General features: G+C 35.3%; 1 protein-coding gene across 2 annotated transcripts; it reads left to right on the top strand.

Moving 5' to 3' along the window:
* Nucleotides 1–9,925: 9,925 nt before the first annotated feature.
* LOC136206617 (large ribosomal subunit protein eL13z-like) lies at nt 9,926–12,177 on the top strand. 2 transcript variants are annotated; one of them, XM_065997747.1, is made up of 5 exons: nt 9,926–10,061; nt 10,648–10,760; nt 10,913–11,046; nt 11,534–11,692; nt 11,780–12,177. In XM_065997747.1, the coding sequence occupies exons 2-5, from the start codon at nt 10,655–10,657 to the stop codon at nt 11,999–12,001; spliced, it is 621 nt and encodes a 206-aa protein (XP_065853819.1). In that variant the 5' UTR covers nt 9,926–10,061; nt 10,648–10,654; the 3' UTR covers nt 12,002–12,177. The 2 variants fall into 2 exon arrangements, with proteins under 2 accessions (XP_065853819.1, XP_065853820.1); XM_065997748.1 differs by having other exon boundaries at nt 9,932–10,061; nt 10,653–10,760.
* The last annotated feature ends 3,299 nt before the right edge of the window (nt 12,178–15,476 follow it).

Here is a 15,476-nt window from a genome sequence, read left to right as displayed (position 1 = left end):
GACGTTTATCAATCACAATGGTGGTCGAGTTCATAAGGTGTATACCTTAAAGATGGTCTTACGACAGATGCAAAGCAGCAGGTATGTTATTTTAAATTAATTTATAGTTTAGTTGATTAGAAACATCAATGTCATTCTAACATGTCCATATATTTCTATGTTGGGAGAACGACAATCGTTTTAACTAAGTGGGCTGAAGAGAAACTGAAACGACATGTCCAGAAATCTATAAAATGTTCATGTAATCCTGTTGATCAACACACGTTTCATGTCGGTGATCAAAGAAAGGGTGGGATTATGGATTTGAATGCAAAAACATGCACTTGTAGGAAATGGCAACTATCCAGGCTTCTATGCAAACATGCACTTGTAAGATTGCCACTACATTTAATTTAACGGATGCATATCAGTGGGTTGATCCTTACTACACAAATGACAAACTCAAATTAGCATGGGTTGAGTATATATATCCAGTTGGCTACTAATCAGAATGGATGATCTGCGAACACCCTATGAGAATTCTGCTCCCTAAAGTACTTAGCAAGCCATCTAAGGGACGACCAAAGAGTCAACGTAAAATACCATCTCAAGGCAAAGAAGTAATTCATACAACATGTAGCAGGTGTGGGAATTCTGGTCATAACAGGCTAAATTATCATCATCCGCTTCCAAATGTAACGCGGATGCCAAGTAACATCTCAAGTTCTGCAAGTTGCTCGATTCCATCAAATACTTAATTTGATGATCAGAAACGTTTTAACTGTTGTGTTGTATTTGATGTACTTTTATGAATTGATATCGTGTTGCTGAATAATTGGATGAAGTTGTGATTGTATTTGATGTATTTTTATGAATTGATATCGTGTTTCTGAATAATTGGATGAAGTTATGATTGTATTTGATGTACTTTTAAGTCTATCGCGTTGTCGCTTTATAGTATAACGTGACAACCTTTATTAGTTACTAGTCTGTCGCGTTATGCTATAATGTGACAAACTTCATTAACCAAACAAGACACAAATAATGAGAGCCAAACAAGACACAAATAATGAGATCACAGTACTTAATACAAAATGTTATTTACAAAATGATCATAGGTCTGATAAATGTACATAATACCACAAGTTTTATACATACGACCGTAAACTATTATCTAAATTATCTAGTAACAACTTTTGGTGATACAACTCGCATGCAATATGTAGTTGAAAATTAAAGCCATAAGATCCATCAAAAGTACATACGAACTGATCATATGTTGTTGTACACCTCTCAGTTAAGACTTGGGCAAAGGCACATGTGAGTAGGCCACAATCATTTGATCCAGTTTCCTGCTGTGGACAACTAGGAACTCTACTCCATGTGATGTCACGACTAAGTTGTTCCTCCAACCAATGCCCATCCATCCTCATAACCTTCCGAACGACGGCCAACCGAAAGGATAAAAATTTATCTAGCGACTCCTCGCTATAATTTGACAACAGGTTGTCATATATGTACAAATGTATCTGGTTCAACATAAAAATCCTGAGAAACCAATGCTCGTTTTTATAATTTGTCGGCATAAGAACCATATCAACATTTTTCCATGGTCGTATATAGAAATCTTCATACCCATTTACACGCTCAAGAAAGAAAGTGGCGTCCCAACCTTCCTCCATCCAGTTATTTACAAACATGTCTTGAGACATGACACCAATGAACTCCGAGTCAACCATAGTCCAAACCTCTGATTCACTCTTTAAATGAGAACGGTGCCTCAACAACGCAAACCATCCACTGATGTATTGTTTCAGTATTCAAACAAATAAATGCATTTATTTAGCAAAAAATTCACGAATTAGCTACATATGTATATATATATATTAGCAAATTAAACATTTATGGATAACTTACATCATTGTCTACTTTTTCTCCCGTTGTTTGCAGCTATTTAAACCAACTTACAGTGGGTCAGAAATATAACACCCCCATCAGAATCCTCTGTTCATTCTTAAATGCAGTATCCATCCAATTTAAGTACTTAGTAGCCGAATCTACATCAAGGAGATCCCCCTTATCATAAAAAACCCCCAGCCTTATGTGTCGGTATTTGGCTCTTACCCTTTTTGTTGCCATAGTCAGTGAAAGGTGATCGGAGGAACTTGTTGGGTTATCGATTACTCACAGATGTGCCTCTACCTCGAACTACACCCAATGTTTTCTGACTTCCTCTGCCTCCACCTCTACCTCTACCTCTACCTCTATCTCCACCTTGATGAACATCAGCCTGTAAAATGCAGTAAACATCCAGTAGTTAAAATATTTGTCATATTGTCGCGTTATAGTATAACGCGACAAACTTCAGAAATTAAAATGCTTGTCGCGTTATATAACGCGACAAACTTTATTAGCTAAAATCCTTACATTTTTCTCTACTTCATCCAATGATCCCTCCTGCTTCAGTTATAACATGCATTTTTCTACCAACTTTTTTGTTGGGTCCTGACTTTTATCCTTAAAATAACAAGCAATAATAAGTAAATAACAATGACATGAATAAAACCAACTACATACCAAAACAATCAATGTTTCTTTCTTCTCCTCCTTCCCCTCATCCATATCTCTTATTTCTCTTCCTCTTCCTTCTCCTATTCTTTCTCTTCCTCTTTCTTCTCCTCTTCCTCTTTCTTATCCTCTTTCGTCTCTTCTTCCTCTTTCTTCTCCCCTTCATCCTCATCTTTCTCCTCTTCTTTCTTCTCCTTTTCCTCCTCATCCTTATCCTCTTCCTCTTTATTCTGCTCTTCCTACTCTTCCTCTTTCTCCTCGTCTTTCTTCTCTTCTTCCTCTTTCTTCTCCATTTCCTCCTCATTCCCAATGTTATCAGCTCCCATCCCAAATACTTGACCCTTTAAGCTCTTCATATCAACCTCCATATAGGATAGCCGACTCCCAAAAGTATTTAATTGGTCCCTCATTCTTTCAAATTGGATAGTGCACCACTTTTGGTGGGAGATGAACAAAATATTCACCCGTTCCATTATTTCCTCCTTAATCCCTCCGCTCTCAACCACTCTTGGTCGCATTACATAATCGTTCACTTCTTCCTCTTCGTCATCCTCTCAATCAACTTCTTCCTCTAGATCATCATATTTAGTCTCTTCCTTTTCCTCTTCTTCCTTCTCTTTCTCTTCAGCATCATTTTCTTCTTCTTCCTCTTCACCATCCTCATCATCTGATCCCTCTATCAGATAATCCATCAAACGTTGATACCAAGCACACTTCTTCTCGGCCTCTTTGGGCTCAATTCTTGTCATTTATGGAGGATTAGGTCCCTACAAATAATTTCCAAATATAGTAAGTAAAAAAGATTCTCAAATAATACAACTCATATAACATGTACAATTACCTCAAACATTGACTGGATTTCAAACAATGGTGCTAGTTTTAACTGTTTCCATCCAAACACTCTCGGAATGATAGGCGTATCACTTTTGATTCTTCCATAAAAGACATTAGTTGCCTTCCATATCTCCAAAAACCAAATATATCAACCAATCACGATCAGATATGGCAAATTTAAAGTTTTGTCGTGTTATACTATAACACGATAAACTTCATTTGTTAAAATGCTTGTCGCGTTATAGTATAACATGACAAGCTTCAAAAATTACAATGCTTGTCGCGTTGTTGCGTTATAGTATAACACGACAAACTTCATTAGCCAACAAATAGACATATAGTTAAACAAATTCACACCTGGAATGCATGATTAAAGCCATACAGGTTATATGGGATTTGTTTAGTCCTCTTCCCCTTAGCCATCTGCTTGAACATACCATCCCTCTTATCGATTGCACCCTTCAAAGTCCTCAAGCTCTCTTCAAAAGCTACCATACCCCATAGAAACTTATAGAACAACTTTGGATATTCAGTTAGCTCCATGATGTAGTTTTGCACATTTTTTAGGCTCATGTTCCGTGACATTGTCGTGAATAAAATACAACATGGCCATCATCAAAGCATCCCCATCATCCTTCTTGGACCAATCTGTCTCTTTGAATTTAGTTTCAATGTATACCAAAATACCTTCGTCTAAATCCTCCTCCTTTGTTCATTTTCTTTATCTCTTTCATAATTGTGTTTTTGCTTCCGAAGGGCAACCCGGTAATCAACCTAAACTCCCTTCCGGTGTATCTCAACTCAACACCCTGAACATTGAAAAACATCTCATTATCACGTTCTTCAACCAGACTTATTTGTCTAGTTAACAACGTATTGATAAAGAATCCTGAAATAGAGGGCAATTGTTTATCCAAATAAGCGCTGAAGCATGATTTCTAAACATCTTGGTTTGTTCATCATTCATTTTTTCAAGGATGATTGTACGCGTGTGCTGATTAATCCTATTAGATACTTGTTCTATCGAATTAATGGCATATGGGTACATGTAGTTTATATTTGTCTTTCTCTTCTTGCTCTTCTTGTTATTTACTTTTACAACCTGATCATGCCGCAGATATAAAATAGTGTTGTGTTAAATATAAGACAGTAACACGACATAATATAACAATTACTCTTTGCCGCGTTATAGTATAGCGTGACATAATATAACAACTACTCTTTATCGCGTTGCCGTGTTATAGTATAACGCGATATAATATAACAACTACTATTCGTTGTGTTGTCGCGTTATAGTGTAACGCGACAGATAATTTGTCGCATCATCTTCAACAGACGCTAATGTTGTCGCTGCAACAGCAAACTATGCCTGTAAATCCATCCATTTCCACATATAACCATCTCAAAACAGGTTTTCATAAAACATTGTCTAAATTTACAGTAAAATCATGTAACTATATAACAATGTACTATATTTCTGAAACGATTAACTGTCGCGTACCTTCCGTTTGCTACAGTCTTCCTTCTTTGACCTACTCATGACACCGATGCTGGAATTTCGTATTTGATGTTGCCGGAAGTTCTTACCGTCGTGAAATTGAGAGGAAATCGCCTGAAAATCGCATTCGAAATCGAGAGAAATCCCACTGATACCGTTTGAAGTGATGAGGGATGGGAAAGGTCATGGTACTTTTGTCCAAATGTAGTCAAAGTGTCTAGATTGGTAAGAATGGAGTAAAGTAGTCCTAATATGTAAATGGGTTTTCAAATTAGCCCATATTTGTAATTTTCCCTTAAACTATAACTTGAAAGTCAATTAGAACCTTGAACTATTAAAATCATCAATTAGGTCCATAAAAATCATCAATTGAGTCATCATCATATCCTAAAATCGTAAATTGTGACTATTTGATATGGACTGTAATGATATCTATGTTGGCTAAAAAGGATTTGGGGAAGAGGGTCTGAAACTGTTTAACCGAATGATTTTAGATGATGACTCAATTGATGGTTTTTGCTTAGAATGGGGGCTTAATTGATAATTTGTGCTTAGTTTAAAGACCTAATTGATGATTTTGATAATTTAAGGTCTTAATTGACTTTAAATCAATGTTATAAAACTCAAACCGGACTGACCGGTTAAACTAAAACCGGTCAGAGCTCCGATTTTGAGTTGTAATGGTTTGTTATATTTGCAACAAATCGGATTGGGAATCGACGGTTCAACCGGTAACCAATGTGATCCCGGTTTGATAAAAAATATTCAGCAATAGGCATAGTTTTAAAAGGGTGATCGCCTCTGTCGCCTCAGGCGAGAGGCGATAGAGGCGATCACCTCGCCGCCTTCCTGGAAGGCGGCTTACCTTCAAGAGGCGATTGCCTCACCCTTTAAGGCGAGAGGCGGTCTGAGGCAAGAGGCGATTGCCTCTTGAAGGTGAGGCATTAAGTCAACCTCTTTAAAAAAACCCCTAATTTATATTAAAACCAAAAACACAAACAGAACAACCTGATAAAATTAAAAAGACAGACACAGACACCCCCCAAAAACTCCAACAACTCTCTCTTATTCTCATCCTCCTCACCACCGATTCTTCTCCTCCACCACCGAGTTTCTGCTTCCCAACTCGCCAGCGGCTGGTCATCAATCACCACCGATATGTTTTTTCTCTCCTTTCCTCTTTATTTTATCTTCTTTTTTTGTTTAGGGTTAGGGTTTCTGATTCTTCTTCACTCTTGATTTCTTCGTATACTTTCTTTCTTTCTATGTAATTGTGTCGTTATGCTGTCGAAATTTTATGGAAATTTCTAGTTTTGAGATAGGCTTTGAATTTATGCTTTGAATTGATTGTATTTTTTCTGTTTTGTGGAATTTTATTGTAATAAATTACTTGTGTATCATTTTTGTTATTAAGATGTTTTCAATTGATTAAATTTTGCAGGTGTTTGGAAATGAGTGGTAGTGCTAGTGCTCTAATTCTACTACATCGAAAAAACCGAATGCAAGAGCGGATCCTTGTTGGAAGTATGTGACGCTAAATAAGCCACCTTCTACAAATGATCTCAAGTGTAACTTTTGTGATTTTGTCTCCAAAGCTGGAATATATCGAGCTAAGTATCACATTGCTGGAGGAAATACTAGTGTTCAGGTGTGCCAAAAATGTCCACCTCATGTGAAAGAAGAAATTGCTAATTATCTTGCATCTAAAAAGGCGGCACGTAAATTGGTGGAAGATGTAGATATCACGAATTTAGATAGTTTTGGGGATGATGAGATGGAGCTGGATGATCTTGGAGAGTATGATAATAGGGGTGGAAAGAAAAGTCAGTCTAAAATTCATATCCCGAAGAAACCAAGGTGAAGGGTCCAATGGATGTATTTTTCAAACAAGATGCTGAAAAGGCCGTGAAAGATAGAAAGTTGAGATAAACAACAATGAATGAAGCTTGCAAAAAAGAGTTGCGAGAAAAAGCTTATGAGGATATAGCTAGGTGGATGTATGATGCGGCAATTCCTTTTAATGCTGTAAATTATCCTAGCTTTGTTATGATGCTAGAGTCCGTTGGATAGTATGGTGTTGGGTTGAAGTCGCCTACAATGTATGAACTTCGAGTTCCCATTTTGAATAAAGAAGTTAACAAAGTGAATGATGAAATGAAATCATATGAAGAAGAATGGGCAAAGTATGGATGTTCAATTATGGCTGATGGTTGGACAGACAAAAAGCAAAGAACTTTGATTAACTTTTTGGTTAATTCTCATAAAGGGACTATTTTTATCGAATCAGTTGATGCTTCTGATTATTCCAAAACCGGGGAGAAGTTGTTTGAATTGTTTGATAAAATGGTTGAAAGAATTGGAGAGCAGAATGTTGTTCAGTTTATTACTAATAGTGCTGCATCAAATGTACTTGCAGGTAAAAAAAATGCTAATTTATTACATTATTAAATTTTTTACTTGCACTTCTATTATTTTGCAATCTTTTATTGATTTTTGCTATCATACTTTTAAAACATATAGCCAAATTTTTGGAAGCAATGAGGTCAAACTTGTATTGGACACCATGTGCAGCTCACTGCACTGATCTGATATTGGAAGATATTGGGAAGTTGCCAATTGTCCAGAGAACTGTAAAGAAGGTAGTGAAGTTGAATTCCTACATTTATACTCACCTAAGTGTAGTGAATTTGTTGAGAAAATTCACTAATGAAAGAGAGCTTGTGAGGTTCGGTATCATAAGATTTTTCACTGTTTATCTCACACTTTACCGCATGCATTCGGTGAAGGCTCTTTTGAGAAAGATGTTTGTATCCGATGATTGGACCAAAAGCAAGTGGGCAAAAGAAATTGGAGGAAAGACAGTGGCTAGTTATGTATTGTCAACGACATTTTGGACGAACACTCTTTACTTATTAAAGATCTTTGGCCCTTTAGTCTGTGTGCTTCGATTGGTGGATGGTGCGAAAAGGCCTGCTATGGGATATATACATAAGGTTATGGATATGGCTAAAGAGACAATAGAGAAGACTTTCGATGGTGTGAAAGAAAAGTATGATAATGTTTTTGAAATAATTAACAAGAGATGGAATAAAAACTTTGTCAACCTTTGCATGGAGCTGGTTTTATGTTAAATCCAACATTTTTCAATGCACCGGATGAGAATGATAAGGTTAGAAAAGGATTTTATCAGACATTGGAGAGATTGGTTCCAAGTGAGCAAGAGCAAAACCAAATCAATACACAGTTGACTAGATATCATACTAGTTCACCGACCGATTTATTTGGAATGTAGATGGCGATTAGGCAACGAACAACAGTAGATCCAGGTAAATAATAACTTTGGACATTTGAATTTTCCAACTTTAAGTTCATTGTTTGCATTTGCATTTTAATAAGCATTATAATTTTTTTTTTGTTTAGTTGATTGGTGGAAATCATTTGGAGAAGTCTTCCACAATTACAAAAATTTGCCATCAAAGTGCTTAGTCTCACTTGTAGTGCATCGAGTTGTGAAAGAAATTAGAGTATCTTTGAACATGTAAGTTAATAAAAATAATTTTAATAAGTTCTTTTATGTTTTAATATTAGTTATGGTAGTCATTAATAAAAATTGATTGTTGTTATTAATTATTATTTTGTAGGTTCATAGCAAAAAAAGAAATCGATTAGCTCAAAAACACTTGAACGATTTAGTTTATGTGAAATATAATCGAGCTTTGAAGAATCGACAAGGGATTAAGGACACCATTACTTTGAAGGATATTGATGATCGCAATGAGTGGTTGACGGGTAGAATGGAGGAAGAGAATAAAAGTGATGATGATCGTGTATTTGAGGATGACGATTTGGGTTGGACTATGGTTGGTATAGTTAGTGGAGCGGAATAATATGTCTACCGTACTAGGGCAAAAGGCAAAAGTGCTACCCTTACCCCAAGTGCTAATGTCACAAAGACATACGTTAGAGGAAACTCTTCCCGGTCAAAAGCCAATCCTCCTCGAGTTGTTAGAGATGAGGTCCATGATGAGTACCAAGTTGAAGATGATGAAGAAGAAGAAGAATATAAGGATGATGAAGTGGAAGATCTTGATGGGGATATAGATCTTGATGAGGAGTTGGATTTGGGGGATGAAGATGTTTGATATTATTCTATTTTGATTTAAGAATTAGCACTTTTAGACTTTAAGTTATTTTGGTTTACAACTTTATAAATGAAACTATCCTTAAGTACTACTAGTTTTTATTGAGTTAATTTTATTTTTATTTGATTTTCTAATTTTTTATTACCTCTCGCCTCGTCTCAAGGCGATATTTTGCCCTTGTCGCCTTGACTTGCCTTTTGCTTTTTAAACCTATGGCAATATGCATTTTGCTCCCACTAGTGACCTTGCTTGCTTTACTAGTTAAAGACAATATTTTCTATTAGTATTAGAAATCTTATTTATAACACCTTCTTTAAATTGGTTTGCCTCTACTTTATCACGTGGGACAAATAAGATTTGAGAAATCTCTAACATGACAACCAAAACCAATGTGGGACTAAATAAATTGAATGATGTGATTTAATCTCTGTATATTATTATTTATAACACTTTCTTTCCTTCTCTCTGTGTATTATCATACTTGATAAGACAAAATCATTTAAACATGGTTAGATTGAATCTTATATTAGTATTATTATACTTATATACTTATATTTTTTTTCAAATATACTTATTATACATACCACATTAATTATTGCAATATATATAATTCCAAATTAATTATATATTTAAATATATATATATATATATATTAGTATTTATTTATTACGTCATTCGGTTCGACAAATCCGAATCATTCTGTCCGACCAAATGCCATATGATCCAACTATAAATTCGGTTTAACGTCCGATCTGATTGATAACATTGAATAAAATAGGAAAAGAGTAAAATATTTTATTAAGAAAAAAAAGAGGAAGGGTAAAATAAAATAAAAAAATTCTTTTTAATTATCGAAATTTGAAGAATGGCCATCATATTTGGGCTGGATCTGGGAAACCTAATAAGACACAGGTTTGATAACCCACCCAAACCGTACCCGTGAGGGATTCAAATACCTAGGGTTTTGTTTAAATCCTCGCACAAACTAGTGCACAAGCCGTTCTAGCTGAAGAAGGGAGAGAAGAGGGCTTTCTACAACGGTAAGTCAGTGTTCTTCTCTTCATCCTCTTTCTTCTTTCATTTGCAAGGGAGATTTGTTTCATCTTTGTGAGCTTCGTATTTTCTGTTTTTTCCATTGCTATAGTACATTTAGCGATTTTATATAGCCCTTACTTTGCACGATCTTTTTCTTCTTCATTCTGTAAATGGATTCATCTCCATGCTTTAATTTTTCTGGAACAAGGATTCATAAATTATTTGTATATTATCCTGGTTTCCCTGGGATTGATGCATACTCTCAAGTCTCAAATCCATTTTTGATGATCTAAATCTACCACAGCCCTTATAGAACTGGGTAGCATATGTTGCTGTTCATACCAACAATTAAATCTTTTAGTTCTAAGTTGACAGTATAGGATTGGTAAATCAATCATAATAAAGAAACACGATGGCTGCAATTTGTAAATATGCTTTTTCAGATTCCTCTCTACACTGTGCGTTCCTGTGGATGAATAATTGAATTGTGCTTAGGATTATTGTTCAATTTGTGTAGTCCACCTTTCAGTTGAATTTTCTGTCTTATATGAGATTATTTGCTAGCTTTTTTAATTTGAAATTCTCTCTTAGGTAAGACATGAAGCATAACAATGTTATCCCTAATGGACACTTTAAGAAGCACTGGCAGAACTATGTCAAGACATGGTTTAATCAGCCTGCCCGTAAGACAAGGAGACGTCTTGGTAGGTGGCATTTTCTTTTCATTTTGTCTATGTACTTGTTCCCGATTTCACTATTTGTTCTCATGTTATCCAACACGAGTGCTGTAGTCCTATTTAGTGGTGATGTTTTTCTTGGCTTTTCTAATTTGTCTGTACCATGCGAATTTTTCCAGCTCGCCAAAAGAAGGCCGTGAAGATCTTTCCACGCCCTACAGCAGGACCTCTTCGTCCTGTCGTCCATGGCCAGACCTTAAAGTACAACATGAAAGTGAGGGCTGGTCGAGGATTTACTCTTGAGGAACTTAAGGTGGATTGTTTGTCTTTATCAATTCCATTATCCTTTAAATTCTTCATGTTGCAATATTGCTTTTATGTCTCATATTTCTTGTCTTTGTATTGTACTATAGGAGAGTTATTTCTTGTGGTTGGTTACTGTAGCAGTCCAATTCAAACACTTAAGTATGTCTAAATAGTTTTTCTTCTGTAGGAGAAATGTGCAACTAACTAGCTTCCATAAAATAGTTTGTGTTTTCATTTACAAAGAACTGTAAAGCAAGCTGCTTCACTGCCCTTTTTTTATGCATATTGGTTTTAAGGCCCATCATAAGTTCATATTAGACCATAAAGATCTTGGTTTTATTTGTCTTACTGCTAGATACTTTGCATATTGATATAATATCCTCTGTTCTTACAAGGATCTCGCTGTCCTTTTTCTTACTGCTAGATAAGTTGCATATTGATATGATTTCCTCCCTTCTTGTCATCACTTGTTCAATATGAATTTCATCTTTCAGGCTGCAGGTATTCCAAAGAAGCTTGCTCCCACAATTGGTATATCTGTTGATCATCGTAGAAAAAACCGCTCCTTGGAGGGCCTGCAATCCAATGTTCAGAGGCTGAAGACCTACAAGGCCAAGTTGGTTGTCTTCCCAAGACGTGCCCGCAAGTTTAAGGTAATATTTGGTTGCTTGGAAATTCATATCGTTGTATAGTTATTGATTTGCATAGCCAGAATCTCAAAGTATACACATTTTGTATAGGCTGGTGATTCTGCTCCCGAGGAACTTGGAACAGCAACTCAAGTCCAAGGTGAATTCATGCCAATTGGACGTGAGAAGCCATCTGTGGAGCTTGTTAAAGTCACAGAAGAGATGAAATCATTCAAGGCCTACAACAAGCTGCGTTTGGAGAGGACAAATGCACGCCATGTTGGTGTCAGGATGAAGAGGGCAGCAGAGGCTGAGAAAGAGGAAAAGAAATAGGGATAAGGGCACAGTAAGAGCAAGTATCAGGGTTGACATTTCTGAAATTTTTGCTTGATTTCGGTCACCAGAATTTCTCAATACATTATTATTAGCATCTTATAGTCTGCTTTGATTTTGAGTATTTGATGTTATATATTTTGACTGCAATTTTCTATTAGTTCTGCTTTGGTCAACTTAAATTGAGTTTGGTACTGCTTGTTCCGGTTTACACTTGATGGAAATCTGTTGTCCCCATTTTCCTATTCCCTTACCAGTCTCTAATTCAATTTCTGTTACGTGGCATAACTATCCTACTTAAATTCTATTATCTGATCTTTGATTAACTTTGGTTAAAGTAGGATGATTGTGGCACATGTTAGGAATTGAATGGGATGGGAGACGGGTTAATGGGACTAACAGAATTTCTTCTGTTAACACCAAGTTTCTTATTTTATTATTCGTATTGCCTTCTTATTTTAAATACTAGTCAAACTAGTTTTTTTTTTTCTTTTTTTTTTTTAATTTTTGATAATGTAGAATTAAAATTGATTTTACTTGGATCTGTTAGGATTAAATTTACACAATTTCAGTTAAATCTGCACCTGCACTTCCTTCCATTTCCATCTTTCCATGTCAAGAAACTCTAGGTAAGAATTTAGATCACTTGTAGACCTTCATTCCACCTATAGTAACGGATTCCAAAGTGGACGAGGTTCGATTTGGGTGGATTGGATTTGTTGAATGAGGATTTTGGCATCAGAGGGGTATAAAAATCCAACCTCCTTTGATTTTGTTATTGGAGGCTCAAAATATTGCTGATGAATGACCGAACAACTATAATGTCCAAAATGCAAAATATCTACCCTGTAGTGCTTATGAAACATTGCATCATTAAGACTATATATATATATATATATATATAATTCACAAACTCCGTTCATTTTTATGGAGGCAACAAATTTTTCCAAGAGGCTGAAATCAATTTCTTAGTTGCGGTATTACCCATTCAGAGAAAGTGTTCGCATGGCCCGCGTGATTTTAGCAAGGAGAGAATGAGGCCATTTGTGTTAACTCTGTTTCCGAATCCTCCCTTAAGATACATGCAAAATAGAACAAACAGTTAGAGAGAGATTAGAGTCCGGCGAACCCGTTCCAATGTCTAAGTAAGCAAAAATTGAAAGGGTTGAAGGTGATCAATTATGGTGAGATAATGTTATTAATATACCTTTAGGTTTTCCATGCTTGTGTATATATAGTGCAACATGTGTCAAATTATTAACACTTTCTTCGGACTTGGTTCTGCAATTTTTTTGCATGTGTCCAAACCTTTTGCATTTATAACATTGAGGTTTAACTTTGTGCCAACAGTCGATTTCATGATGACTAGGCTTATTGCAAATACCATATTTGGATTGAACTTCCTTTTGAAGATAATCCTTTTGCCATAAGAGCACCCTCAACATCTGGTTGAGTTTCTTATTTTCTCAAAATTCTTCTTTGCTCCCGAGTATGAAGAGCATTGATTAATTCGGATAAAGAAATTTAATTGATACCTCTAGAATCCTCCAAAGATGAATTTTTTTCTCAAATCTTTCGAAATAACTAATGAGTACCTTCTCTATGATCTGGTTATCAGGTAGATCTTCCCATCAACCTGATTTTGTTTATCACCGTCATTAGCTTGTCAGAAAACTCTTGTAGAGTCTCATTTTCTTCCATCATCAAAATCTCTTTTAAGATTTAATATTTTCATTCTTCTTGTTCTATCATTGCCATGATAAAGGTCCTTCAAAGTATCCCAAACTTGCTTGGCTGTTTCACAACCCAAGTTTTTTTTTTTTTGGAAAAATTGACTCAGTGACACCCACATGGATTTGAAACACGACTCTTGGACCTTTGATTTCTTCATCTTCATGAGCTCGAATTTGGTTGAGCGTCGAGTTGGTTTTCAGAGGTTGCATTTCCCTATTACAGTAAAACCTCTATATAGGAATACTCTATATAAGAATAACCTCCAATTTGTTATAAAAAATTTCGGTCCCAACTTGGGCCGGTTATAAATAAGAATAACCTCCCAAATGTTAATTGTTATACATAATCCAAGTCTCACCTTTAGAAACTATACCTCTATATAGGAATAATTATGTAAATAATGTATATATGTATTAAGGATTTAAACAAAATTTATTAAAAAATTTAAAAATTATTGAGATTAAATATGAGTTGGCACACAAATTCCAACTTTAACTATAAATTCTTACCATTTTCTCATAAAACTCTTTTCTTTATGTATTGGAAACTAAACTCAAAACTCTTCCAATTCTTTAGGTATTGGAAATAAAACTCGTAGACTTGATATGCTAAACATTAAATTTATAAACTTTAAGTGTTGATTTTTTTTTTTTTTGGGTACCAAACTCTATATAAGAATAACCTCCCAATTGTTATACAAATTGTCCGGTCCCAAACGTATTCCTATATAGAGGTTTTACTGTAGTTTCAACCCACTGCCACAAATCAATATCTTTCAAGTGGGTTTTCATTTTGATTGTCCAAACTTGATAATTTTCTCCATTAAGATTGGAGGTGAAAGATTTGGTGAACGGTTTATTATCATCTTTGTTGCCTCTCACTCACAAGTCCTTCAAGATCAAAATGCTTTGATACCAATTTGTTGGGTTTTTAGAATAGAAAGCAAATGAAGAAAAGCATTTCAATAAACATCTTTATTTGATCAATATTCTACCATACAAAAAACATACATCTCATGCGTATTATAGACTCACAAATAACTAAATAGAGAAACATCTGCTATATCTCATGTAATTCCACTAATCAAATCTCAAACAAACTAATTTAAAATAACTAAACTAATAACATAAAAATAGGACACATTTTAATAAATTATTTGAAATCATTCAAACAACAAAAATGGCACTATCTCTCCATAGAATCCTTCAATTTCTTCCTCAAACCGTTGACCACAAACGTTCTTGTTCGATCCAATAAAGATCTAAGTCCATATCCATGCAAACTTTTATTATCGGAATTGGAGAGGTCAAGAGCCTCGAGTCGCATTTTAAGGAGCTTAGCTTTCTTCAAGGCTTGAGCAACATTAGAATCCATTTTAGAACGTAAAAATTCCTTAACAGTTTTAGCATTGTGAAGAGTCTTATGCAAACTTTTATTATCGGAATTGGAGAGGTCAAGAGCCTCGAGTCGCATTTTAAGGAGCTTAGCTTTCTTCAAGGCTTGAGCAACATTAGAATCCATTTTAGAACGTAAAAATTCCTTAACAGTTTTAGCATTGTGAAGAGTCTTGCTCTACTTGTGAGAAGATTGAAGATTCTCATTGAGTCTTTCTAAATCCTTGAGCTCATCTTTAACAGATTCGACATCTTCAAAGAATTTATCGAGATTAGCGCCAGCAGTGGCAGGTATACCAAATATCTGGATAACATGGTGATTTGAGAGGCCTAGTCGCTAGGGAAGC

The sequence above is a fragment of the Euphorbia lathyris genome, chromosome 9 (assembly GCF_963576675.1).
Source record: "Euphorbia lathyris chromosome 9, ddEupLath1.1, whole genome shotgun sequence".
In the NCBI taxonomy this organism is placed as follows: Eukaryota; Viridiplantae; Streptophyta; class Magnoliopsida; order Malpighiales; family Euphorbiaceae; genus Euphorbia; species Euphorbia lathyris.
Note: the sequence above shows the minus strand (reverse complement) of the source record. Positions and strands in the feature narration are given on the sequence as shown.

What these genes read in the sequence shown, in the direction of transcription:
- LOC136206617 (XM_065997747.1), top strand. Translation starts at nt 10,655, where the DNA reads ATGAAGCATAACAATGTTATCCCTAATGGACACTTTAAGAAGCACTGG. An exon ending in TAAGACAAGGAGACGTCTTG is followed by an intron (nt 10,761 to 10,912) that starts GTAGGTGGCATT and finishes GAATTTTTCCAG; the next exon opens with CTCGCCAAAAGAAGGCCGTG. An exon ending in GACGTGCCCGCAAGTTTAAG is followed by an intron (nt 11,693 to 11,779) that starts GTAATATTTGGT and finishes CATTTTGTATAG; the next exon opens with GCTGGTGATTCTGCTCCCGA.